The 26,738-nt window shown below is 41.9% G+C and overlaps 1 protein-coding gene across 2 annotated transcripts in view; it reads right to left on the bottom strand.

The window, feature by feature from the left end:
* TBXAS1 (thromboxane A synthase 1) overlaps nucleotides 1-26,738 on the bottom strand; it is a 163,737-nt gene that overhangs the window by 113,544 nt on the left and 23,455 nt on the right. For both annotated transcript variants that reach the window (XM_043873102.1, XM_043873103.1), the window contains 2 exons: nucleotides 12,194-12,287; nucleotides 8,818-8,870 (listed from right to left, as the gene is read on the bottom strand). In XM_043873102.1, coding sequence (XP_043729037.1) covers nucleotides 8,818-8,870; nucleotides 12,194-12,287 — 147 coding nt within the window. The remainder of the gene's footprint in view (nucleotides 1-8,817; nucleotides 8,871-12,193; nucleotides 12,288-26,738) is intronic.

Genomic DNA, 26,738 nt, shown 5'->3' with positions numbered 1-26,738 from the left:
AAATATATTATTTACTGAGGCTCATAATTAAACAAAGGGTCAAAGTCCCTGATCTTGTCCCAACCCCCTCATTTTGTGCCTGAGAAAACTGAGACTCCGAGAGGGGAAGCTACTGACCCAAATCCTTGAAGCCAACAGGTAGTAATAGAAAGAGAGTTGGAGGTGAAATGTGAACCTCAGTTTTCCATTGTAAGTTGGCATGCTCTATTTGATGTTTCTCTAGTCGAACAAGAGGAATTTAGATAGGCTGTTGATGTTTAGAAGTGTGGGTCACAAAGACTTGGACATCAGTAGTCACTAAAATGCACAGCAACTGTCACCTATAGGTTGTCATAGAATGAAGATGGGGGGAGGGCAAGAAAGCGGTGTGAAATAAGGGGTGAAAGAGGAGGTCAGAGGTCCAGGAGAGTGGGTAAATTTCAGAAGGGTCTTTGGATGACTTTTAGGAAGAGGGAAAGTCTTAAACTGCACGGAAGAAGAAAGTTCGGTAGTAATTCACCATTTGGGATCACAAGAGGCCATGAGAGGGACAGCCAGGGATGAAGAATCTATTAAAGTTTCATTTGATAAAAATGGGGCTGTAATAGAAATCTCTCTCTTCTTGGTCTAAATCGTCCATTTGTCTGAGAACAGTTGTTCTTTCGATAATCCTCCCGATTGGGCTAGGCATTTAGATCTATGTGTGTGCGTGGGTGCTCAGTTGCTTGGTCAATGCGACCCCATGGACGGTAGCCCACCAGGCTCCTCTGTCCATGGGATTGTCCTGGCAAGAATACTGGAGTGGGCTACAATTTCCTCCTCCAGGGGATCTTCCCAATCCAGGGATCAAACCTTCATCTCCTGCATTGGTAGGCGGATTCTTTACCACTGAGCCACCTGGGAAGCTCCTTTGGATTGGTGGTAACTGTCAAATATGTTCTTTCTGACAGCTTTCTTCCTGTTCTCAATGACCTCCTGAAAAGAACAGCCAATCTTATCAGGGTATTTGCTTTTATGAAATCATGTGGCCCCCTAAACTACAGTATCACTTTAATAAACACTCACTTAAACATGTATTCTAGAAGGCAGAGTATCAGGATTGATCTATGTTGACCAGTGAGTATTGATAGCTAACTCATTGAATGATTCTCAATAATTGTGGCATAGAGACCATCAGATCTCCTATTAATTTTGGTTTCAGACTCAAATTACTTGAAGCTAGTAATTCTAAGCTTTGCTTTCAACATTTTCATAAAAGCTTCAACTTTTACCAAGCTTGGGGACCCGAATATTGCCCCCAGGCTGGCCTTCTGGGCAAATGTGAAGATAATTTAGGATTTCTGTACTTAATTCCATAGTTTCGAGGGTACTGTGTTTTCATTTACATCAATTCCTCTTAAGACAGAGTCACATTTTTAGGTCACTTAGTAAGTGAATCTCATTCTGAGGTGTGTGCTCCATATTGGCAGCAGAAACTTTATTTAAGTTGGACTCCTGTACATTGTCTGTGAGGCTCTTTTGCATCTGCGGCTCCATTCCTGCCTAAGATTTCTGCCATTCTTCCACATCTATGATTTTATTGCACTCAGTCCAGTTTAAAAATGAGAACAATCTGCCTATATCTGTTGCCCAGTGTGGGTCTGAATATTTGTATTTTCTTGAACAAATTGGCAATAGTTTCCACTCTAACTCATCCTCTCCCTTGTTTTCAAGTCCAGCATATTGAGCTGTCTCGGTGTCCTCTAAACAAAGACTGGTCCCGTGGCAGAGGAATGCACCAGGTTGAGTCCTTAGGAGCCCTTTCGTTCCCAAGATTTTGGGTCCTCTGGAAGTAGGCCAGCAAACCTCCCACATGATGATGACAGGGCCAGCTGACTGCCTTGAAGTAAACCATCTCTATGCAGCTCTTCAACTTCATCTAAATAGTACATAACCACGATGGTGACAAGCACTTACAGAGAAGTGTTCACACCTTAGTCACTTCCAGAGAACACGCTCCCCTCATGGATGGCGTGATGGAAGCTGAGCTTAAAAAAATATCTGAACAACCCTATTGCTTTCTTAGCTGATACCACATTCCGTATATATCCCAAAGTTCTCAGCTTCCTCACTCCCTGTTGACCAGGTGCTATGAGTTCATGAGTGCCACTAGTTAAATAAAATATGGTGCTAAGAACGTCCAGGTTGGAGGCATGTGAGACACCTCTACCTCCCCTGGGCCTGAACTTTGGGTCTAAGTGCCAGGTCCTTTATGTCCAAACTAAGGTTTTCCTTATTTGCTAGATTGATTTGTTTTAAGTGCAAAGACCCAAGGTTCCCTGGGAGATAGACTGTTTTAGATTCTGATACTTACAAAGATGTTCTTAGAACACTCTAGTGCTACTGGGTACAAGAAGGCACTGTCTGTACCAAAGGCGGGTATTCAGTATGGCACTGGCATGAGACTGGGCAGAAAGATGGAGCAGGGAAGTCAGAAATACATACAGGAACCAAGAGATGATTTTTAAAAATGACATTTTAAATCAATTGGGAAAGGATGCATTTCCAGAAGGAACACCACCCTACTTCCACCCTTACCCTCAAATGAATTTCTGATGGATCAAATATCTAAGTTTTTTAATAAAACAAAGAAACACTAGGGGAAAAAATGGAAGTTAAAAAATATATATCCTTAGTGAAGAAAGCCTTACTGAGCAAGATACAAAATGTAGATACTATTAAAGTAGATTAAATTCAACAATACAAAAAGATTTTCTGATTGGAACTATATATATATATATATATATATATATATATATATATATATATATACTTTTTTATATTAATAAAAAATAATAGCAGAGCTATCGCTTACAAGAGAGGTGATATGGGGAAAGGGGCCTTTGAACAGGAGCCTTCAGGAGTTGCACATGAACTGAAATTAGATCGCTGTGTAAGTAGAAGCAATTACTAGTATTGGCACAATAAATCCTTGTCACCCACTGGATTACAAAATTTGTCACAAATTGAAGGGGACATAATCTCTATCCTGTTTATGCATGCTCAGTCACCTCTGTTGTACCCAACTCTTTGGGACACCATGGACCATAGCCCGTCAGGCTCCTCTGTCCATGGGATTTTCCCAGAGAGAATACTAGAGTGGGCTGCCATGCCCAATCACAAACATATTATGTTGATACTATTCTTTTAGGGTTTGGGGAGGAATATAGATCCAACTTGGGGTTCAATCTCAGACTAAAGGAGATAACCAGTAATCTTTAATCAAAGCTTATCTAAAACAACAAAGCCTTTCTTTCTCCGTATTTTGTTGCCAAGGGTACATTAGTCCCCCTTTATCTGCAGTTTTGTTTTACCTGGTTTCAGTTACGTGTGGTCAACTGTAGTCCAAAAGTATTAAGTGGAAAATTCTGGAAATAAGCAACTCATAAGTGTTAGATTGTTAAGTGTTAGAATGTTCTGTGTGATAAAATCTCCTACCTTTAAGTTCCATCCCACCCAGGATGTGAATCATCTCTTTGTCCAGCACATCCTGCCCTCCCATTGGTCGCTTAGTAGCCAAATCAGTTTTCAGATCATCTGACTGTCCTGGTAGCCCAATGCTTGTGTTCAAGTAGCCCTTATTTTACTTAATAACAGTCCCAAAACACAAGAACAGTGTTCTTGTATTGCGATTCAGATACACTGAAGAGAAGCAATAAAGTACTTCCTTTAAGTGAAAATGTGGAAGTTCTCCACTTATTAAGGAGAGAAAAAAACTCATGTTCAGCAGCTGCTAAGATCTACAGTAAGAGGAAATCATTTATATGTGAAAGTGTGGAGAAGGAAAAAGAAATTTCTGCTAGTTTTTCAGTTGCACCTCAAACTATAAAAGTTATGGCCACAGTGCATGATAAATACTTAGTTAAGATGGAAAAGGCACTAAATTTGTATAGTAAGGTATTCTAAGAAAGAGAGGGAAAGAGACCACAATCACATAACTTTTATTAAATATATTGTTATAGTGGGCTTCCCCGGTGGCTCAGTTGGTAAAGAATCTGCCTGTAATGCGGGAGACCCAGTTTTGATCCCTGGGTCAGGAAGATCCCCTGGAGAAGGGAATAGCTACCCACTCCAGTGTCCTTGCCTGGGAGATCCCATGGACAGAGAAGCCTGTGGACTACAGTCCATAGGATCTCAAAGAGTCAGATACAACTGAGCAACTAACACTTTCATAATTGTTCTGAAAAGTGAAAATGAATGTCGCTCAGTCGTGTCTGACTCTGCAATCCCATGGACTATACAGTCCATGAAATTCTCCAGGCCAGAATACTGGAGTGATAGCCTTTTCCTTCTCCAGGGGATCTTCCCAACCCAGGGATCGAACCCAGGTTTCCCACATTGCAGGTGGATTCTTTACCAGCTGAGCCACAAGGGAAGACCAAGAATACTGGAGTGGGTAACCTATCCCTTCTCCAGGGGGTCTTCCCGATCCAGGAATTGAACCTGCATTGCAGGCGGATTCTTTACCAACTGAGCTATCAGGGAAGCCCGTAATTGTTCTAGTTAATTATTATCATTGTTGATTCTTTTATTATTGTTGCTGTGCCTAATTTATAAATTAAATTTCATCTTTGGTACATATGTATAGGAAAAACACGGTATATACAGCGTTCAGTGGTTTTAGGCATCCACTGGGGGTCTTGGAACGTACTCCTAAAGGCTACTGTGTGTGCATGTGTGTTTAAGTCGATGCAGTCATGTTATGTTGTGCATAACAGTTGTATAGGTGTGTGTGCCAGCCTTCCTGTTTTACGTTCAAGTTCAGAGAAACCAGAGACAATGTGCATAGATTTATTTGCACAGGATCTTGCAAAGCAAGTTGCAAAACTAGACACTTGATGAAGTCATTTTATTCTCAGTGATGGTGGTGATTGTAACAAACATTGGTGCTCTCAACCCCTTTTGGCAGAAGGCTTCTCCAGCAATTAACTTTCCTCATAACAGGAAAGGGAAAAGGGTAAGAGGCAGGTTTCCAGTTTGGGGACCCAAACTCTGACTGAGTTGCTATGATGACTACAGATAATAAGCATAAATACTCATCATGTTTGGTGTTCAGGTACAGAGTAAAGAGATCCTGTCTGCCCACACTTTCAACATATATGCTCTGTCATGCATCACCGTGTGGCATCAACAGCATGGGGATTCCCTCATCAAATGATGAATCAATCTATTATTTCAATGTTAACGGGACCAATCTGGGATCTATAATATTTCCTAATGACAGAAGGAATCCAAAAGTTAAGACAATTCAAACCAAATTATTTCCCAAAAGAAGGACGTCTTTTTTTGAACTTGGTCCATTCTTGCCATTCCCAATCAGTGAAACCATTTTGTTCAATTTTTTTTTTCTTTTTTTTTTCTTTTTTTTCCATTTTGTTCAAATTTAAAACGTAACAAATTAAGTTTTAGGGCTAGAAAGGCCCTTAAATACAGACTAGTTTAACCCTTTCAACTGAAAGGGTGAACATACTGAGTCTCACCCAGTTTACAGAACTCAAACAGGCTTTCCCGGTGGCTCAGTTGGTAAAGAATCTACCTGCAATGCAGGAGACCCTGGTTCGATGCCTGTGTTGGAAAGATCCCCTGGAGAAGGGACAGGCTACTCACTCCAGTATTCTTGGGCTTCCCTGGTGGCTCAGTTGGTAAAGAATCCACTTGCAATATGGGAGACCTGGGTTCAATCCCTGAGTTGAGAAGATCCCCTGGAGGAGGACATGGAAACCACTCTAATATCCTTGCCTGGAGAATCCCCATGGACAGAGGAGCCTGGGGGGGGTCAGGGCTACAGTCCTTGGGGTCACAAATAGTCAGACACGACTGAGCGACTTTCACTTTTCACAGAGCTCAAACAGGACTTTACCCCACCACTACAGTGCCTCTCAATTTGGCAGTGGACACATTTAAAAAGAAGTCAGCATTTTAAGGCTCATCAATTTTTCTAAAGCAGAGAAAGTTGATAGCTTTGTATGAAGAAATTATGCCATCACCTTTCATTTTTTTTCCTTTTTACCAAAGATCATACTGCAATTTCTCTCCCTGCAACCTCATTTGAGAGCGTTCTCTATGATTCAAGTTTTCTTGAAATGAAAAGGGTAAATTGTGTTAAAGTTGGGGGAGTGGGAAGTTGATTGGCCATCCTGTCGTCAAGGAAATCAATCTGTCTCTATCTCTGTCTCATGCACACATACATACACCACCATCACCACCACCACACAATCTACCAGTTAGTACAGTGCCATTTAAACTCTTCATCTGAGGTTTTAAAATTGTTTTAAAATACTCAAGAGCTCTACTCTGAAATCTGTACAGAACTACTTCAAGGGAGTGATTCCTAGAATCAGACTTAGAGAGGCCTTTTTCTAATTCTGGGGAAACCACTGTCCTCGTGAGTCAGTGCTATGTCTCGGAAATGTACCGACAGTCTCCAAGGTCAATGCCAATCCACAGCAGAATGAGACTGTTGGAAAGATAAGTTCCTCAGTACCTATTATACTCAGTGCAAGAAGCTATGCACTTAAAAAAAAATGGAGCAAGGGGTGGGAGGGGACCAAGCTAAAAGGGATCAGAGAGTGAGATGGAATTGCCTGTTATTAAAAGTATGCACCATCTCCCCACTCTTCTTTTAGAGGAACACATCTCCCTGCTCCACCAGTGTTGGGCTTGGCCAAGTAACTTGCTTTGGCCTTACTGCACACAGAGTGTGCTTTCTCCTAGACTTTTGGTTTCTGCATATAACTTGGTTTGGCTGGTAGGATGTTGGCAGAAACTTAATTATGTTCTCGCACCATTGGGCTTGCTCTCCCGATACTTTTCCTTCCCAAGACGAGCCTGCCCTGGCCCTCCTGCCTTTCCAAGGATAATGAAGAAAGGGTGGGGTACAGCTGCCCCCGCTGAACCTGCAGAAGCCCCAGGAAGCCCAGCTGAGCTTCCCACACAGGCGAGCTCAGATCAGCCAACTAGAGCCAACCCTTAGGCACACAATCAATAATAACTTGTTCCTTAATTCACTGCATTTTCGAGTAGTTTCTTATCCAGAAATGACAAACTAATCCAAGACCATCGAGTAGAATATCTTCATGTACCACATTTTCAGGGCTACATAGCAAACTAAATGAGAAGAACTTGGTCAAAACCGTGGGTCTCCTGGCATTTCCACAAAGAGTACATGTCAATCCCTCTTGAAAATCATCACTGAGAGAACAAGCATCACATGCCCCATGGATAGAAGGGCTCACAGACCAAGTGGACCCCATTAGGATATACAATAGGAACACCACAGAACCTTGCTGCCCCTAGAAAAGTTATCAGAGACCTGAAAGTCTGGAAAAAAGCTACCCCAAATCATCCAGCAACTGAGGAGAAGCTGTGCAAGAACAGACTAAAATGATTAGGACTCCGGCCTAGAAGGACATAGGCTGAGAATCAGTATGATTCAAGTCTATTAAATATTGAAGAGGGTAAATGGTCTGACCATGGGTTTATTTGTCAGGTGCCAGAATTTTTTTTTTTTTAAGGAGCATACTCTGAAGCATAAAAAGGGAAACTATAGGGGCTATAGGAGATGGGGGTGACAGAGGGTGAGATGGTTGGATGGTATCACTGGCTCAATGAAGCAAGCTCTGGGAGACAGTGAAGGACAGGGAAGCTTGGCGTGCTGCAGTTCATGGGGTCTCAGAGTCAGACACGACTTAGTGAATGAACAGCAACAAATGTATATATAGTTATGACTGATTTGCAATGATGTACAGCACAAACCAACACAACACTGTAAAGTGATTACCTTCCTATTAAAATAAATAAATGAAAGAAAAAATCTACACAGGATACTGGTATGCAATTTCTTAAGCTTGGTGATAGGAATATGTTCATTTTATTAATATTCTTTAAATTCTACATGTTACATGCTCTTTGGCCTATATATCTCACAATTAAAAGAAAACATGAAGAATTTTTTTTTAAAAAAAAGGGGAAATACAGGAAAAAGAAAGGGAAGGCCTATATTACTTTGCATGGCTGAGAATTAGGGTGACCACGCAACCCAGTCTACTGAGGTCAGTCTTAGTTTCCACTGCTGTCCTGCAGTAAGTACGAGTAACACCCCCTGTTACTTTGAAATGTGTACAGTGTTGGATAACAGATGATATGGCCATATGGCTGATGCATATTGTACCCATGGAGTTGAATAAAATGGGCCCAAATAAGGTTTATAAGGGGCTTCCCTGGTAGCTCAGTGGTAAAGAATCCATCTGCTAATGCAGGAGATGTGAGTTTGACCCCTGGATCAGGAAGATTCCCTGGAGAAGGAAATGCCAACCCCCTCCAGTATTCTTGCCTGGAAAATCCCATGGACAGAGGAGCCTGGTGGGCTACAGTCCATGGGGTCCCAAAGGAGTTGGACACGACTGAGTGACTAAACAACAACAACAACAGTTTAGATAAGATTGTGGGGAAAGACTTGCCATGGGTTGTCAAGGCAAATTAGACTGAGATGTGGAGGGCCACTTCCCCCCTTGGAACACACCTTTGGTACAGTGATCAGAGATGGTCAAGGCACCCAGCGCCTGACCCAGCTGGTTGGGCTTTAAAGACTGGGAAATGGTGTTCTTTAGGCTAGCACCATGTACCCTGGGCCACCCTGGGATCTTCTCTAGGAGCCCCTTCTGTATAGCTGAGCATACTCTTTGTGGATCCTCAAAAGTGATAAACACAGGCAGCATGCCCATTCTCATCATTCCTTCCATGTCACTTCAACACACACAAATCAAAATACATGGGAGAAGAATGGAGTTTTCTTCTTACCCACTCAGAGGTCCATATTGCTTCCTGAGCTCCATGTGGCTTTCCCAGAAACCCTGCAGAAAATAGCACTATAGTAAAAATCAAATGAAACAGAATTTCAAATATTCAAACTTCTTCAAGAAAAAAGTCTGCAATCATGAGAACACAATTACATCAACCATAAAAAAATCATTGAAGTGGTATTGTTTTCAGAACTGTTTCAGTTCTCAGTACTCCAGTACTTTGGAGTATTAGAATAAACTAGTGGCTTGAAAAAATAACATTGCCAAGAGACAGTCGCTGTCAACTCTGTTTTAATGGACAGATGAGATCATCTATACTTTTACTATTTGTGTATAATTGCTGCTAAAATATTTGAAAACTGTTTGCTTTCTCAACTATACTAACATTCCCCTCTGCAATTTGGTTTATATTATTATTATTTTTGGCAGAGCCTCTTTTCACAGCCACTATAGGCATAAATGTCTGCTGAGTGCACCCAAATTATCACAAACTCTGAATTATGATCCAAGTTAAATTTTAACTAAAATCAACATATTCAAGGCATAAGAACCTTAGAGCTTTATATATGAGACACATTTTGGGATGGGAAAGGAGGGTTCCAGGAGATATACACGGCATGGAGCAGGGTCAGAAAATGCTTGACGCACCGTGTTGTTGAGATGGGGTCTGTGTGTGGATATACACAGGGGGATAGTAAGGGTAAAGGGTTGAAAACGGCTGGATCCATTGTGTTATAGGAAAGAAATAAACATGAAACCATGCTTCAACTGGGATGGAAGTGGAAGAGAGAAGACCCCTAAACTTGTGTTGTTGGAATGGAGTGGACAAGTAGACACATAAAGGGTGGATGAGAGTAGAGAGTTGGGAAAGTAGAAGAGGTGGATGTTCTTAATGAAAATCCATCCCAGGCTCTTTCAGTCTAGCTCCACCATCTAGTTGCTCTTCAGTTGCTCAGTCTTATCTGACTCTGCAATCCTATGGACTGCACCAGGCCAAGCTTCCCTGTCCTTCGCTATCTCCCAGAGTTTGCTCAAACTCTTGTCCACTGAGTCAGTGACGCCATCCAAACATCTCATCCTCTGTGGCCCCCTTCTCCGCCTGCCCTCAATCTTTCCCAGCATCAGGGTCTTTTCCAAAGAGTTGGCTCTTTGCATCAGGTGGCCAAAGTATTGGAGCTTCAGCATCAGTCCTTCCAATGAAAATTGAGGGTTGATTTCCTTTAGGATTGACTGGTTTGATCTCCTTGCTGTCCAAGGGACCCTCAAGAGTTTTCTCTACCACCCCAGTTTGAAAGCATCAATTCTTCAGCACTTAGTCTTCTTTATGGTCCAACTCTCCCATCCCTACGTGACTACTGGGAAAACCATAGCTCCACCTCCATCTAAGCTTGCCATATATTAATACCAAGGAAAGCTCATATGACTGTAAAAACAGTCAATGAAATGACTATATTCTAGCAAGAACTTGGCAGGGTTTGCCCACACGAGAATGAGCAGCTAAAAAGGAGCACACGTGGAAATTAGCCAAAGGCAGGCACATTGTTCTCGGCACATCGACAGGGATATGGTTTAACTCAACATGTTGATACTGAATTAATTCAGTCAAGTCTGAATGCAACTGATCATTTCCCCCATAGAAATTTGTGAAATGGATTTGCTTTAATTTCCTATCTGGTTTGTTGTTGTGTTTTGACACTTAGAAATGTCTTCACACTTGCTTCACGAAGCTGATGGGGAGCCTTACTGTGATGCTGTTTGTGGGCTGAAAGTTGTGGCCTGGCCACCCCTGAGCTAGAGAGGAGAGAAGGAGGTGTTAAAAAATAACAGTGGGAAGAGAGAAACAACAATAAACAGTGGGAAGGGGTGTTGGACCAAGAAAGGGACAGAAAGGAAGAGAAGAGAAACTGATGAGAAAGGAAAGGGACAGAAATAGCGTTATGTTATTTTCTATCTGACGCCAAGGGCCAGTCTTTCCGGCGGCAGAGGTGGGGAAAGTCTAAAGAGATTTTAGAGGGGTGTTATCAGGATTGGCCCCAATTTAGTCCTTCCTGCCTTTGTTTGGCTTAGTGGCTTCACATGTAGGATCTGTAGGCTCCTAATGTTGGGTCTGGGGGCAGCACCCTCCACAGGAGTTGGCAGAATAAATCATCTGGCTTCTGAGAAAACCCAACGTGAGAAACAAAAATAACCTGTGAAGATAAAGTCCCAGGACTTTATCTCCAAATGCCCAGAGGGCATTCGAGTCACTCTGACAAATCAAAGTCACCTCCCTAAACCAGCTGACCTCCTGACCTTTTATTTTCCTGGACTCCTGGCCATTATCACTGTTGTCTGGCTCCAAACTTAAAGACGAGTTGACTCATTCTGCCTTGACTTCTTCTCACCTAATTCGCCATGAGAGTTACTAATTTTGTCCCCAAAGTTCTTCTCTTTTGCTCTCATCTCCACCCTGGCCAAGCCCTCACCGCTTCACAGTGAGGCCTCAACAACAGTTGGATTCTACAGACCTGATCTAAATCTTGCAGAGAAGTCTTCCCCTGCGGTGTCCCCCTCCTACTCACCAGTAGGACACGCACAGCTTTTCACTTGCCTTTCTGAACTGTCAGTGATCTAAGTAAGTGTTAGTTGCTCAGTCGTGTCCAACTCTTTGCGACCCCATGGACTGTAGCCCACCAGGCTCCTCTGTCCATGGCATTCTCCAGGCAAGAGCACTGGAGTGGGTTGCCGTGCCCTTCTCCAGGGATCTTCCCAACCCAGGGATCGAACCCATATCTTTCACATCTGCATTGGCAGGTGGGTTCTTCACCTCTAGCGCCACCTGGGAAGCCTGCTCTTCTCTCTTTCTCACAGCAGTGTTCCCTGGTGCTCCCCAATCTCTGCTTTTTAGTCCAGGCTGCTCCCCAAGCGGTGCCCTGTTTCTTATATGGTGCCATCACACACATCATTGCTCCCACCTGGTGTGGGTCTCCTTGTCTTTGTGTCTATCGCTCCTGAAGACCCCCTCCTCCAGGAAGTCCTCCAGGATGACTCTAGCCCTGACGGATCTCCCCCTCCTCTGAAGGACAAACCACAACTGCCATGTCTACCACACTAACGCTAGGGCATGGGCAACTTTTACTTTCTTCCACATTCCAAGGCCTGGCACACTTAGACACTCATTAAATGGGTTTTTGCGTGAATGACAGGATACCAGGACTCTATAATGTGTTGATGAGTGATCAGTGATGGATCATTCTCATCACATAAGCACTGATGCAATTCACACACAGACCTCCCTGAGTGTGGGTGACCTGAGTGGAAGCAATGCTTTGTGGGTAAAGCTGCTCTGGGCTCAGAGCATCTTATCTCAGAAGACAGTGGAAGGCAACCCTTACCTGGCGAAAAAACGCTAAGTTTCCAATAAAAGGAGAAGGCTTGGGATGTCTGATGCCCAGCTTCTCTAGTCTTGAAAATGCTGATGTGGAGTACCTGAGGGGAAAAGCACATTTTAAAAACTGAGACACAGGTTTACATTCACACTTTTGGCCCTATCAGATATCAGAATTGTTGAGCTCTCCAGATGTAAGGGTAGGAGAAGTTTCCAAGTGACAACATCTTAGGACTGACGAGGTGGAGGCCTAGAGGTGTGTGAGTGGCATGAACTCAGTAAATTCCTCCTGATTAACAGGCTAGAGATTAAAACATCCTCAGATGTCTTAGCTGAAAGTCCCCTTAGAGATGATGTAGCCCAGACACCCCTTCCCCACCTATAATTTCTGTCAATAAATAGTATTTAAAACTGCACTTTGGGAATTCCCTGGCAGTTCAGTGGTTACAACTCTGCACTTTTACTGCCAAGGGTCTGGGTTCGATCCTGGTCAGAGAACTAATATTCCACAAGCTGCACAGCATAGCCCCACCCCACCCCCAAAAAGCTGCACCTCTGCCCATTTCAGCTCCTCAACCTTTAAATCTACCATCAACAATTCTCTCGCAAGGTGAGGTGAAAAAAGTAACAATGGCAAAAATCAGTTCCCTGCACAAATCTGTGGTTTTTCTTTGTCAAATTGACCCCTGCACATAATTTATCCCTCATCACATTCCATGACCTAATAGGGAAAAATAAAAAACAGGGAAGGAAGGGGCACTCTATGGAACAAGACCTCCTCACCAACCACTTGCAAACCCTTTATGTCTTTGTTTTCATGGCCTGAGACCATATGGGAAGCATATTTTCCTAGCCCCAAATCAGGAAACATGGCCCCACAGATTTCTGTGCCACCTTCCAGTAGAAAGCGACAGTTTGAGAAGTACAGTGTTGCTGTCAAAACATTGGAATTACTAGGATATTTCAACAGTTTATGGGAACAGAGGGATAACACAGTGAAAGTCAGAACTAGCTTAGAAAAACCTGAGCATATGGCTGTAATCCCTAATCAGCCAGCCAATTATGTCAAAAGTTCAGTTAGTTCAGAAAAATTAATGAATCAAACTGGGTGTTTAGCATCGTACAAAGATCAGCCAAATCTCAATTTCAGAGCAAGGGAAAACATAGAGAATATCCATTCAGTCAGACTTCACAGAGCACTGGAACTTAAAAAATCCTGCAGCTCCAAGCCTCACTTATCATTAGAAAGATGGAATGTTTGCTGTAGACTCTGACCTTCCTGTTCTTGCCTGCAGTCCAAGAAGGAGCACTTAAGCACATTGCAATGAATACTCAAATATTCAGGGAAAGGACAACAGGTTAACTGTTGATTTGTGTTACTTTGAGCAACGTTGCCTACCTTTAAAGTGGCCACAGGGAGAAGCAAGCCAGGGTGAAAAGGGAAGGTGGGTTCTCCTCCCAGTTCTCCAAACCAAGGTTTCCACTGAGTGGCTGTACTATTGGGTTTGAATGGGTCCCCAGACATCACATTTAAGTTCACGTTCAAGGGTAATTACAAACCACACTCAAGAGCCTCGTGTGAATTACATGGACTTGTCATGCCAACATTCCTCTTCATTACTGCGTATGCCAAAGGTTGACAGCAGAGTGTGTAAAAGTATGTCAAGTAGACCGTGATGTTTTAAACAATCCCCTTCACACTTAAGACGAAAGACCAAAGGTGACTTACCAGTCTACTTAACACTTCCCTCAACGGCCTCAAATCTGGTTTCTGGTTCATTTTTTCATCAATTTTTATGAATTATTTTCTAAAACGTAATCTCTAATGGGTAGAAAGAAATATGTCAATCTTGGGCCACGTAATTACATCTTAATTTTGTAATTAGATGTCTTGATTGTCTAATTAAAGGACAAGAAGTCTGTGCCTAATTACACATGCTAATTATCATGCAAGCCCATGCCCTAATTATGTAACTCCACTTACAAAAATACCTCTTGTGTGTCTCTGCACAAAATTCAGACATTTCCAAACATATGGCATCAGCAGAGAATGTTCTGGACATAACCATAAACTTCACTTTGCAGCCCAGAGTCAAGTATAGAACTGAAGCGTCTTCAGCTAGGAATGGGCCAAATGTTGCCGTCAGTAACTAGAGACCTTGCACTAAAATCAATAGGGAGAGATCATTGCCTCCAGACTTCAGAGCAGAATTACAAAGTGCGCTCTGTTTGTCTTGCTCGAAGTTCCTTCTCTGCATCCATGTTTCATATTTCTCCCCTCCCAGACTCTCCTCTGTCTCTCTCAGTAGGTTCTTAACCCAGAATCCATGGACTCTAGGAATTAGGGGTTGAATTGTGTCACCCCTCCAAAAATCGGCTGGATTCCTGTTCTCAAAATACTACCTTATTTGGAGATAGGGTGGTTGCAAATGTAATTAGTTAAAGATGAGGGGCTTCTCAGGGGTGCTAGTGGTAAAGAATCCATCTGCCACTGCAGGCAATGAAAGAGATGCAGATTCAATCCCTGGCTTAGGAAGATCCCCTGGAGAAGGAAATGGCAATGCACTCCAGTATTCTTGCCTGGAGAACCCCACGGACAGAGGGGCCTGGGGGGCTACAGTCCATGGGGCTGCAGAGTTGGACGTGACTGAAGCAACTTAGGATTGAGGATGGTCATACTGAAGTAGAGTGGCTCTCTAAGCCATTATGGCTGGTGTCCTTACAGGAGGATGCCTCGTGAAGACATGGAGACACAGGGAGAATGCCATGTGATAATAAAGGCAGAAACTGGAGTTATATGCCTGCAAGCCAGGAAATACCAAAGATTGTCAGCAGATGACTAGAAGCTAGGAAAAAGAAGGATGGATTCTCCTCTACAGAGGGAACATAGCTCTGCAAAAAGCCTTCATTTCAGACTCCTGGCTTCCAGAATTCTGAGACAAACTCTGGTGTTTTAAGCCCAGTTTGTGTTGTTTTAATATGGCAGCCCTGGGAAACTGGTACACCAGGAATACCCATGGACGAGTTTAGAGAGTCAATGAAAAAAGATTTTTAAAAAAAATTACCTGTTACCTTAAAAATGATCATTTTGAAAGAAATTTCTTTTTTGTCTCAAATTATACCGTTAAGTCCTGAGCTATTAGAAAAGAACTGGAAGGGACTTCCTTGCGGTCCAGTGGTTAAGATTTTGTGTCTCCACTGCATGGGGCGTGTATTCAGTCCTTAGTCTAGGAACTGAGATCCTGCATGCCACATGGTGAAGCCAAAAAAAAAAAAAAACCAGTTCTGGTGGCCCAGGATGCTAGTAAGTCAGATAATATTCAGCCATCGTGTGGCCACCATGTTGCGATATTTAGAACAGCTTCTCTGATGGGAATTAATGCAAGTGTATTTCACAATTATGATCTTGAACATCCATCATTGTCTATATTAAGGATACTTAACTTGGAAAATGACAATGGAAAGTATATGAAGTAGCTTCAAATAGCATTCTTTGGTTTTATGCTTACAACCAAAGTGTCATTTATCCCCAAAGGATTCAAACCCTGCAGTACCAGTGATGCTCCTTCTACTGTCCATTCTAAAAAAAAAAAAAAAAAAAACCACAAAAAACAAAACAAAAACCACATGGAACCACATGGGATTGTTTTCAATAAGAAATTCCCCAATACTTTGTCTTCCGCAAGACAAAGCCCTTTCCTGATGCATTCAACAAGAGTGGTCAACCAATTGCTTAGCCAAAGAAGCCACTCGTAATAAACTGAGGGATATTTTGATAAATTGTGTATTAAATTGATGTATTATAGAGATGACTGAGCTGGTTGAATTGAAGTGAGAGTCATTCAGTCCTGTCTGATTCTTTGCGACCCCGTGGACTGTAGCCCGCCAGGCTCCTCTGTCCATGGGATTCTCCAAGAAAGAATACTGGAGTGGGTTGTCATTCGTTTCTCCAGGGGATCTTCCTGACTCAAGGATCAAACCTGGGTCTCCTGCACTGCAAGCAGATTCTTTACCATCTGAACTACCAGGGAAGCTGAGATCAGAGCCAAAGTAGAAAAGAGTCAATCGGTGGTCTGTTCTACAAGTTTCCCTCACTGTGTATCTTAAGCTGCAGCCATAGAGGACTTGGCTTTTCTCTTCTGTGCTTTTGGGAACCGCAGATCCTCAATCCATTCTTTATGTCTTCACGATCCCTATCAAAGAATTTCTACTTAGTGAGCTGCTTTTGGAAATTTCGGAGGCTATTGATATTTTTTGAAATAGTGGAAGATTCCTTTGGCAAATAGCAATTTTCCTTGGATAAAAATCATGGTGTGCCAGGAAGAGATGAAGCCCAAGGGTGCCAGGTAACCCACCTGTCCCACCTCTGGAGAAGAAAAGGCCTTTGTCATGGTTATGCTTTCCTTGTGACACACACAGCCATTGAAGGCTTAGCCAGCAATTCCATAAAAGGCTGTGTGGCCACATGGGAAACTTTATTAGATGAGGACTTACATTTTTGGCTCGTCAAAAGATTTTAAGACACAGGAGCAGAAGATGAGATTTGCCAGCTTTCCAGAAAATAAATCTTGAGATCCTTGACAGAAATTTGGGCAAAAGAGCTAGAAATATCAGGGAGAAAGCCTATTCCCGTCTTATTAAAATTGTAAATTTTTTCTGAGTATATTTTTATGTATTTGAGATCCTAGTCTCTGTAATTTTTTTCTATTTCTTTATTTTTCTACTTTTTCCATTCAACATAAGGAAGATATCTCCATGTTATAAATCCCTTATGAATATTATTTTTATGGTTATACATGCCTCTTGTGGACATATCAAAGTTTACTAAACTATTTTTATTGTTAAATATTTAGGATGTCTTCAGCTTTTTAGCTAATTTAAGTTAGGCCGCTACAACTCTATACATCAAGCTTTTCCAATACTTTACACATGAAGCTTTTCTGGATCTGAAATCCCTGAGTCACTGGTTTTAAACACTGGCATGCAATACCAGATTGTTTTCCAGAAAGTTTGCCCCAATTAGCTTCAGTGTCAGTGTACATCCATTTGAACAAACACTCTCATTAAATTTTTCCGAGTTTTGTAGACACATCCATGTATCAATATCTCGATGTCTGTACTTTTTTTGAGAGAAGACGTTTTTTGCCATTGCTTTTCCTCCAATTTCAAAAATATTTTCCAACTTTGAAATTCCCCTTTCTTTCCCCCTTATTCCCATTACAGTTTATCTAGGTGGCAGGCAGAGTCGTGCTGCACGGATTGGTTAAAAACTTATAGTTGGGAACCGAGCAGTCGTCAATAGGTGACTGCAAGCTGACGGCAAGCACGTATTTGGGCAGGGAGAGGAGGACACGCAGAGGAATTCTGAACAGCTTTTGTTTAGCAAATAACTAGCTGCAGCCTTGTTAGCTGACTTTAAATTGTTTTCTTCTTCCTTCCCCCATTCTTCCCCTACAACAACACTTAAAGGAACAGTAAGTATACAAATTGCTTCTTCAATCATGTCTCAAGACAGGAGTTCCTTGGAAATAGAATTTCTCTATGAGATCATCTCAGTTCCTCTTTTAGTGCCTCATTTCTTTTTTCACATCCTCATCTTCACATGTGGTGTCCTCTCTTGAGACCCGTTGCCTTAAGACCTTGCCCTCAGGACTGGAAACCGTCCAGTGTGCATTCGCTCATGTGTCAGTTAGCAGCAGTTAGAGAAGCTCATAAGTTATAAACTGCAAAGCAGAATGTTCATTAACTTATAAGAGTAGGTGTCCTTTTCCAGAAACAAGATGCTGACTTCCTTTTCAGCTACTTGAGAAGTCAAATCAATCATCAGAGGGTGATGTGTTAAGGCAGGTTCTACAATAAGAGGTGGCTCATCAAAAACATATGTCACTGGGACCCTGGGGAAAAATAATCCTGCCCCACAACTTAGTGCACTTCTATTATGGGTTGGCAAAGAGACCCACCCCTCTCTCCACTGGTTTATAGGGCTGCCTCCATCACGGGTGCACGGTAAGTTGCTGCAGTTGCGTCCAACTCTTCAGTCATGTCCAACTCTTTGCGACCAACCCTATGGATTATAGCCCACCAGGCTCCTCTATCCATGGAATTCTCCAGGCAAGAATACTGGAGTGGGTTGCCAAGCTCTCCACCAGGGGATCTTCCTGACTCAGGGATCGAACCCACGACTCTTATGTCTCCTGCCTTAGCTGGCAATTTCTTTGCTGCTAGTGCCAGCTGGGAAGCTCTGGCTCCATCCTACACCCTAGGAATATCGGAGCTCTGATCTATTCTGACTGTTTGTCTGACTTGTCCCAGTGCCTCCCTATTTTAACTATGATAACTCTGTAACACCTTATAATATCTTACTTTCTCCCATTAATTTTAGAATTGATTAGTCTAGTTTGATGAAAAATCCTCTTGGAATTTTTATTGGAATTGCATTAAATTTATAAATCAGTACCAATGTTATTACAACGCTGAGTCTTCTCATCTATGTATATATCTCTCCCTTGACTCATTCTCTGTCCTTTGTAACATTTTGCAGTTTTGTGCACAGAGAGTATCTTTTTGCTATTTACATATATTGGGTTATTTTTATTGCTCATGTGTAGGAACACCGTTTGTTTTTTACATCAGTCTTGTAATCAAGATCCTTCTAAAATTTCTTATTAGTTCTTCTGGTTTACATGTGGCTTCTCTTTGATTTCTTATGCTGACAGTTATATTTTATACAAACAGTATCACTTTGTTCTCTTTTTTCCCTAATCCCTTTATCTCACTTTTCGTTTTCTTATCACACTGGCTAAGACCGTTAGTACAATGTTTAAAAGATTGAGTAAGAGTGAACATCTTTTCCTTGTTCCTGACTCTATAGGAATATATCTAATGTTTTAAAATTAAGTGTAGGATTTTGCCATAGATTTTCATGTTAATGTCCTTATAAAGGACATTCCTTCCATTCCTAGTTTGCTTGGAAGAGTTTTCCTTGAAGAGTCTTGCTATAGGTTTATCTATCTGTTCAAAGCCCCAACTTTTTGCTTTTGTCACTCATTTCTACATTGCCTTTTTGCTGTTGTCTGTTGCATAATTTTATGCTCATTTTTTATTACGATCTTCCTACTATTTTCTTTGGGTTTCTTCTTAGTTCTCTGGGTTTCTGTGTGTGTGTGTGTGTGTGTCTTTTAGCTTCTTAAGTTAACAACTTGGCTCACTTATTGTCAATATTATTTTATTTCTAATAAGCACATTTAAGAATATAAATCTCCCTCTTCTTCTTTAGCTGCACCCCATGCATTTTGAAACGTACTATTCATTGTCTGATAGTTGCATTCTAACAGGAGACTTCTGAATATAAAATAAGCTGTAAGATGTACATAGGCAAAACTCAGTGGGACAGATATTCTGGAGTTGAATTTCCCATTGTTTTTCAATTTTGTTAAACCCTATCCATGAAATTAAGTAACAGTCATTATAATTTGTTCCCAAAGACTCAGGAAAGGAGACTGTTTACAATCTTCACTCTTCTGGGAAAAAAATAGAGGACTACTGAACAAATACACAAATATCTGATTGATGTGCAGTTCTTTCTCCGATAATAGAAGAACCACAAAAACGTTGTTGTTGTTCAGTTGCTAAGCTGTGTCCGACTCTGTGACCCCATGGACTGCAGCACGCCAGGCTATCCTGCCCTTCACTGTCTCCTGGAGTTTGCTCACTATAGTTATTAGTCTGACAACAATTTTGTCACAGCACAAGAAAAATACATTTATATCAACAAAGAGGCTGCCCTAGTGGCTCAGACAGTAAAGAATTCACCTCTGATGCAGGAGACCTGGGTTCAATCCCTGGGCTGGGAAGATCCCCTGCAGAAGGGAATGGCAACCCACTCTAGTATTCTTGCCTGGAAAATTCCATGGACAGAGGAGCTTGGAAGGCTACAGTCCATGGGGTCACCAAGAGTTGGACACAACTGAACGACTAACACACACACTCACCATTATTATAATTTTTAAACTTCCCTGTTTACCAGAGACTATGCCAAGAACTCTCTATACATTCTCCTGTATGAGCCTTCCAACAATTTTATAAACATAGGCATAAATATTCTCCTTATATTACTGATGAAGAAATTAATGCTTAAGGAAATTAATTAGCACCCCCAAGGTGGCAGTGCTGCTAAGAGATTGAGCCAGAGATGAAACCAGGTCTGCCACATTTCAGACAGGTGCCGTGTGAACCCTACTGACCTGTTTCTTCCTGTCCTCTAAGGTAGGCTGTTGTTGACAAACCACTGCAGGAGAACAAGCAGAGAATATACTGAGAGCAAGGGCAGGTTTCTTAGAAACCAAAGGTATAATTATAACAGATACTAATTAACTGTGACCATAATGAGCGAGAGAGTCTTTGCCTTTCTGAAGCCAATGCCCTCACTTCTGCTTTTACTCAGAGTTCTCAACTGTTTCTTTTTTCAGTTGCACCAATTTCTCCTTTTCTACTGGATCACTGCTATCAGTGTCTTCTATTCTAAAGAAAAGAAAAGCAGACTCCTGTGAATCCAGCCATTTCCTCATTTTCCCTTATTTTTCTTTTCTCTTCCCAGTAAAACCTCTTAAAAGCATGATCTAGACATGTTCTCTTCCTCTTCTACACTCCTACCCTCTTCTCCATCTTCCCAACTAGGTTTCTGCACCCACCACTTAATTGGAAGGGGCCTTGTCAAGGTCACTTGTCACTTGTCCAAGGTTTTGCTCTTGTCATTCTAGTCATTTCTAGCTAGTTTTGTTTTTATTTTTTCCACTTGCTCTCAGCAGGATTTTGATACAGATAAACACTTCCTTCTTCCTGAAACATTCTCTTCTCTTGGTTTCCATGACATCACACCTCCTACCTCAGGGGCTGGTCCTCAGAGTCTTTTCCGGCTCCTTTCCTTCAATTAGTCCCGTCACTTTCAACACCATCTATATGTCAATAACTTCTACATTGCTATCTCTAGCCCCATTCTCTCCACTGAACTCATCTTTATCCAGACATCACCTTGGCTGCACTCTCTTGATGTTTATTAGGCATGTTTTAAATTTTATAATTTGTTTGCTTATTCCCTTGTTAGGCTCCCCTTGTAGCTCAATCAGTAAGGAATCCATCTGCAATGCAGGAGACCCAGGTTTGATTCCTGGGTCAGGAAGATCTTGTGGAGAAAGAAAGGTATACCCACTCTAGTATTCTTGCCTGGGAATTCTTGCCATGGACAGAGACTGACAGCGTATAGGCCATGGGTTCACAAGAATCAGACATGATTTAGCAACTAAACCATCACCATTCCCTTGTTGTTGACATGTAAATTATTTTCAATTCAATACAATTCAATTCAATACAGAATTCTACAATAAATGTCTTTTGCATATGAAGCATTTTACCATATGACTTTTAAAATTAAGTTAGACTTCAAGTCATTACATGATTGATCAAAGCTATCATGGCTTTAAAGGTTCTTGAACATATTGAAAACTTCTATCCCTCAAAACTCTGCTGATTTCCAGTCACACAGGTGTGTACAGAAGCATTGAGTTCAAAATCAGGAAACTGTTTGGGGCTCTTAAAGTGGTATTATATAGAGCTGACTGTGCCCTGGCCGGTCCTGCCTAAACTTGTCTTCTCCTGAGCCAGCCTGGTGGATTGGATACTGTCCAGTACAGCTGCCCCTGGGTATCAAGGCAGTGGGGTCACCCCCTGGGAGCATTTTGGAAGTTCTAGCCCAGTTATTAGGGGAACCTGGAAATGCACTGCTGTCTACCCGTCTAGCATCCAAAACACCTGGGTGATCATGGTTTTATTAGGCGTTTTAAACTTATATCTAAATCTGAACTCAATTTTCCCCCTAGAACTCTATCTCCTCTTTCATCACTACATCCCTGTTACAACCACAACCCACCAATTGCTCAAGCCAGAAACCTTTGAGACGTGGTGCATGCTGACATTCTAAGTCGTTTCAGTTGTGTCTGACTCTTTGCAACCCCATGGACTGTAGCCCACCAGGCTCTTCTGTCCATGGGATTCTCCAGGTAAGAATACTGGAGTGGGTTGCCATGCCCTCCTCCTCTAGGGGATCTTGCCGACCCAGGGATCAAACCATCATCTCTTAGGTCTCCTGCATTAGCAGGTGGGATTTCTCACTAGTGGAGTGTGTAATTATGTAAAACATGACAATCTTTCCCAGTTGGAGGATTATACATCTCCACCTTATTTCCATGAGGCTTGATCATGTGGCTTCCTTTGGTCAACTGATCATGAAAAGATGCCAAGTGTGCTACATCCAAGTGGAAGCTTTGAGAGCCACACGTGATGAGCCTTTGTCCTTTTCCTTCTGACCTGAGGCCTGTAGTCTCCCAGATGAGAGCTGTTCCTGAAGCCTGGGTCGTGCAATGGAGATGATGAGGGGTAAAGAAGGAAGTGGTCCATGATAGATGTTTAGCATGACCAAGAAATAAATATTTGAGTATGTAAATCACTGAGATTCACTGTGGGCATGAAGGGAGTCAGTTGTTACCCAGGCAGAACTTACCTGAAGCTGACTGGTTTTAGACATGCTTAATTTTTCTTTTTTATTTTTCAAATGATCTATCAGCAAATAATTTTAGCTCCATCTTCAAATTAGCTCCATCTCCATATCTGCCCACTTCTCTCCATCTATTCTCTTTCTACCCTGGTATAAGCCAGGGTTATTTGCTAGCATCTTGCATATGCATTTATCCACTGAGCCATCAAATCTGCCCCTGGGAATTTGTTCTACACATATACTTTTACACAAATATGTACAGAGGTATTTATTTTTAACGTGTTTATAACAGCAAAAAATTGGAAGCAACCTAAATGTCCATCTGTTTGGGACTGTTTAAATAAATTATGATGCATCCATTCAATAATATACTATGCAACAAAGATGGAAAGTCATCAAAATATGCTATTACATGAAAGTAGTAAGATGCAGAAAATTGAATTTAGTGTGCTTCCATTTATGTAAAAAAAAATGATGAGAGGAAACCTAACATTATTTATATTTGCTTTTATGCTTATTAAAAATATCTCTATAAGTCTAAATAAGGAGTTAATTGAAGAGGTTACCAGTTGCACAGATAGAAGGAACTGCGGGGATGACGCTGGGCAGGAAGGAGATGTTTAGTTTGATGTTTTGGTGTGGAGAGTGCAAAAGAAGACAAAAGAGTAAAATGAATTCCCATGTACCTACCATTCTAACAATTATCAACTTTCGGCCAATCTTTTCTCAGCTTTACACTCCTACCCACCTCATGCCCAGACTTTTTTGAAGCAAATCTATGACATCACATCATTCCAACTGTAAATATTTCCATATCCCTTTGCTAAATTATGACTCTTCCCAAAAATAACCACAGTATTACTATTACAATTAAAAATAACAATAGTTCCTTAGTATCTTCAAATAGCTAGTCAGTGTTTCAATTCCCCCAATCGTCTCACAATTTTTCTTTATAGTATATTTATTGAGTGAGAATCTAAGGTCTATAGTTTGAATTGGGTCATCAGACTTTAGATTCTCACTCAATAAACATACTACAAAGAAAAATTGTGAGACAATTGAGGAAATTGAAACACTGACTAGATACTAGAATTGGGTCAGATGTCTCATAAGTATCTTTAAGTCTTTAAATCCTCCTTTCAATCCCACCCCTCCACCCCCATTTTCCTCCTTGCAATTTTTACACAACAAAACCAGGTGATGTCTCGTAGGGTTTCCCACAGTCTAAATTCTGCTGGTTGCCTCCCATGATGTGGTTTAACCTGTTCTTCAGTCCTAGTGAAAAGTGAAAGTGTCAGTCGCTCGGTCGTGCCTGACTCTTTGCAACCCCGTGGACTACAGCCTGCCAGGTTCCTCTGTCCATGAATTTCTGCAGGCAAGAATACTGGTGTGGGTTGCCATTCCCTTCGGCAGAGGATCTTCCTGACCCAGGGATTGAACCTGGGTCTCCTGCATTGCAGGTGGATTCTTTACCATCTGAGCCACAAGGGAAGCCCCTGTAGCTGGATCTAAACCCTTGATTCCCGAATTTGTCTGCACCTGGAGAAGCTTCAAAAACTTCTGGTGCCTGTGTCCCATTCACCCCATCCCCATCCTTCCCCATACCCCTTAATTGCCTGGGGTGTGATTGGGCTTTGGAATTTTTATAAGATCCTCAGGTGTTTCCAGTGATCAGCCATGTTTAGGAACCACTGATCCCGAGGCTTTTTCTTCAAGACTACACCAGAGGAGGTTCATAATCTAGTTGTCTCTTTTATTATGACCTGAGCAGCTGTGAGGATTATCACCTGAATCCATTCATGCACCAGGGGCTGCAAAGTCATATTATTCCTTCTCCATTTACCAGCTGGAATAATTCTGAATTTATCCTCCTCTGCTAGGGACAGTTCACACGAGAAAAGCAGGATCAGTGCTTGATTCTTTCCTTTTATTGTTAGTGTTTGAAGTAGTGAGTTGATTCTGTAGCATCTTACATTGGGTACACATGCTGTTTTTGTATCATTATGAATTTAAATTTACCTGATGTGTTTTGATCCACTGCCATGATTCAGCTCCCACACCAACTTCTATTGTGTACAGACGACTATGTTTTAGAGTATTTTGATGTGTTTTGATCCATTGCCATGATTTTTCTATTCATCAGATTGTCCCATCTTTGGCTAGGGGGAGCACTATAAGTTTGTTCCTGAGTACTTTTGGGGAGAACAGCCTCCCCACTTTCTGAAATGACAAGTTGTTCCAGGTACATCTTGTACATTTCTTGCCCTAGACCTGAATCAGCCATTTTCCTGAGAAACCGTGTTTCCTTTCAGTAGAAAACAGTGTCTAGGGGCCATAACAGGAAGAAGACTTCTCACTCTATTTTGGTAATACTTCATGATACTATGTTTGAGATTTCAACCACGTGGATGCCGATTCAAAAACTTAAATAGATTTTAAAACATGTTAACTGAACCTCTTGTAATTAGAATTATTTTAAATTTATAGGGATACCTTACATAAAGGATTAATGTGGTGAATCCTATCAGAAAGTTAAGGAATTGTTTAATCTTTCTCAATTGCATTAGTTTCCTACGGTTGCTAAAACAAGTAACCACAAGCGTAGTGGTTTAAGATAACACAATTTATCTTGCAGATCTGGGGCCCAAAGTCCAAAATCAGTCTCTCTAGTCTGAAGCTGAGATGTCAGCAGGGCTGGTTCTTTCTGTAGGCTCCTGGAGAGCATCCAGTTTTTGCATCCTTAGCTTGCGGGCACGTCATTCCAGTCTCTGCTCCCAGACATCACATCAACCCCTCTGCCTGACTCCTCCTGCCTCCCTCTTATAAGGACCCTTGTGATCCCACTGAGGGTCCACCCAGATAATCAGGATACTCCCCTGATCTCAGGACCCTTAAGCACATCCTCAGTCCCTTTTGCTGTGTAAAGTGGCATTCCCAGGTTCTGATTAGGATGTGGACATCTTTGGAGGCCATTATTCAGCTCCCACACCAGTTTCTGTTGTGTACAGATGACTGTCTTTTGGAGTGTGCTTGAAAAGAAGAAGTGTCTGGGGTGGAGGCTGAGGTTCTTTCTCAAGGCTTCCTGTTTAGAGAAAACTGATGAGCCAGCTGCTGGGGCTGGGCAGGGCGGGACCGCCCAGAGCTACCACAGTACTCAGCCTCTGTCTGAGGCACCACTGAACCAGGTTTGGGGGCCCTACCACCCAAACAGATAAGTATTTTAAAGAAAAGACTACAATTTACAAACTATCGTGCCATCCAGTTGTTGGTTAATGTAGTGCATAGAATTAGCTAACTTTTCCAGCTTTATCTCACCTTGCCAGGACAGGAGAGTTGAGTCAATGAATCTCAATTGGCATTAAGAGGTTAACCTTCTAAATCTACAACATCTTGACAATTTTTGCCATATCTGCAAATCACCTAGGCTAGCACTTGCTTCCCACTTTCTTTGATATAGACTTAAACAAAAGGTAACTTTATGTCATGACCATAAATGAAAACCATTACCACTTCCATAAAGAAAAACTAACAGTAAAAATAAACACTTTACCGTGGGACATTTTAAAGCCGAGGAACTCCCTAAAGTGATCTCACTGGCCACGGATGGTCCACAAGAATGATACCGGAAAGATGGGGCTCTCAAGGCTGGTCCAAGTGGGCCACATTTTCAAATGTGCTCTGTCTAGGTTGCCTTAGCTCAGCTGACAATCTAACACCACAGCTGGAGAACAATGAAGGAATCTCAGCCCTCTCTCAAAGGACTGAGATGTGGAGAATTAGATCTAATGGATCTTGTGTATTTCATTTCTAAGAACTAAAGAGAGTTGGTCTGCATTTGACATTGGATTTACTCCAAACTGTGATAGCACTTTACCTTCACAAAGGGGCGGAGTCCTGGAATGACATCCTTCATCTCTGTCGGTTGATGGTAACCGACATGTTATAAGTGACCCGTTACAAGAATGATCAGGCAGACACACGTTGTCTCCTACAAGCCAGGCAT

This window comes from Cervus elaphus, chromosome 18 (genome assembly GCF_910594005.1).
Source record: "Cervus elaphus chromosome 18, mCerEla1.1, whole genome shotgun sequence".
Lineage (NCBI taxonomy): Eukaryota > Metazoa > Chordata > Mammalia > Artiodactyla > Cervidae > Cervus > Cervus elaphus.
The sequence above is the reverse complement of the archived record's forward strand: the minus strand, read 5'-3'. Positions and strand labels throughout refer to the sequence as shown.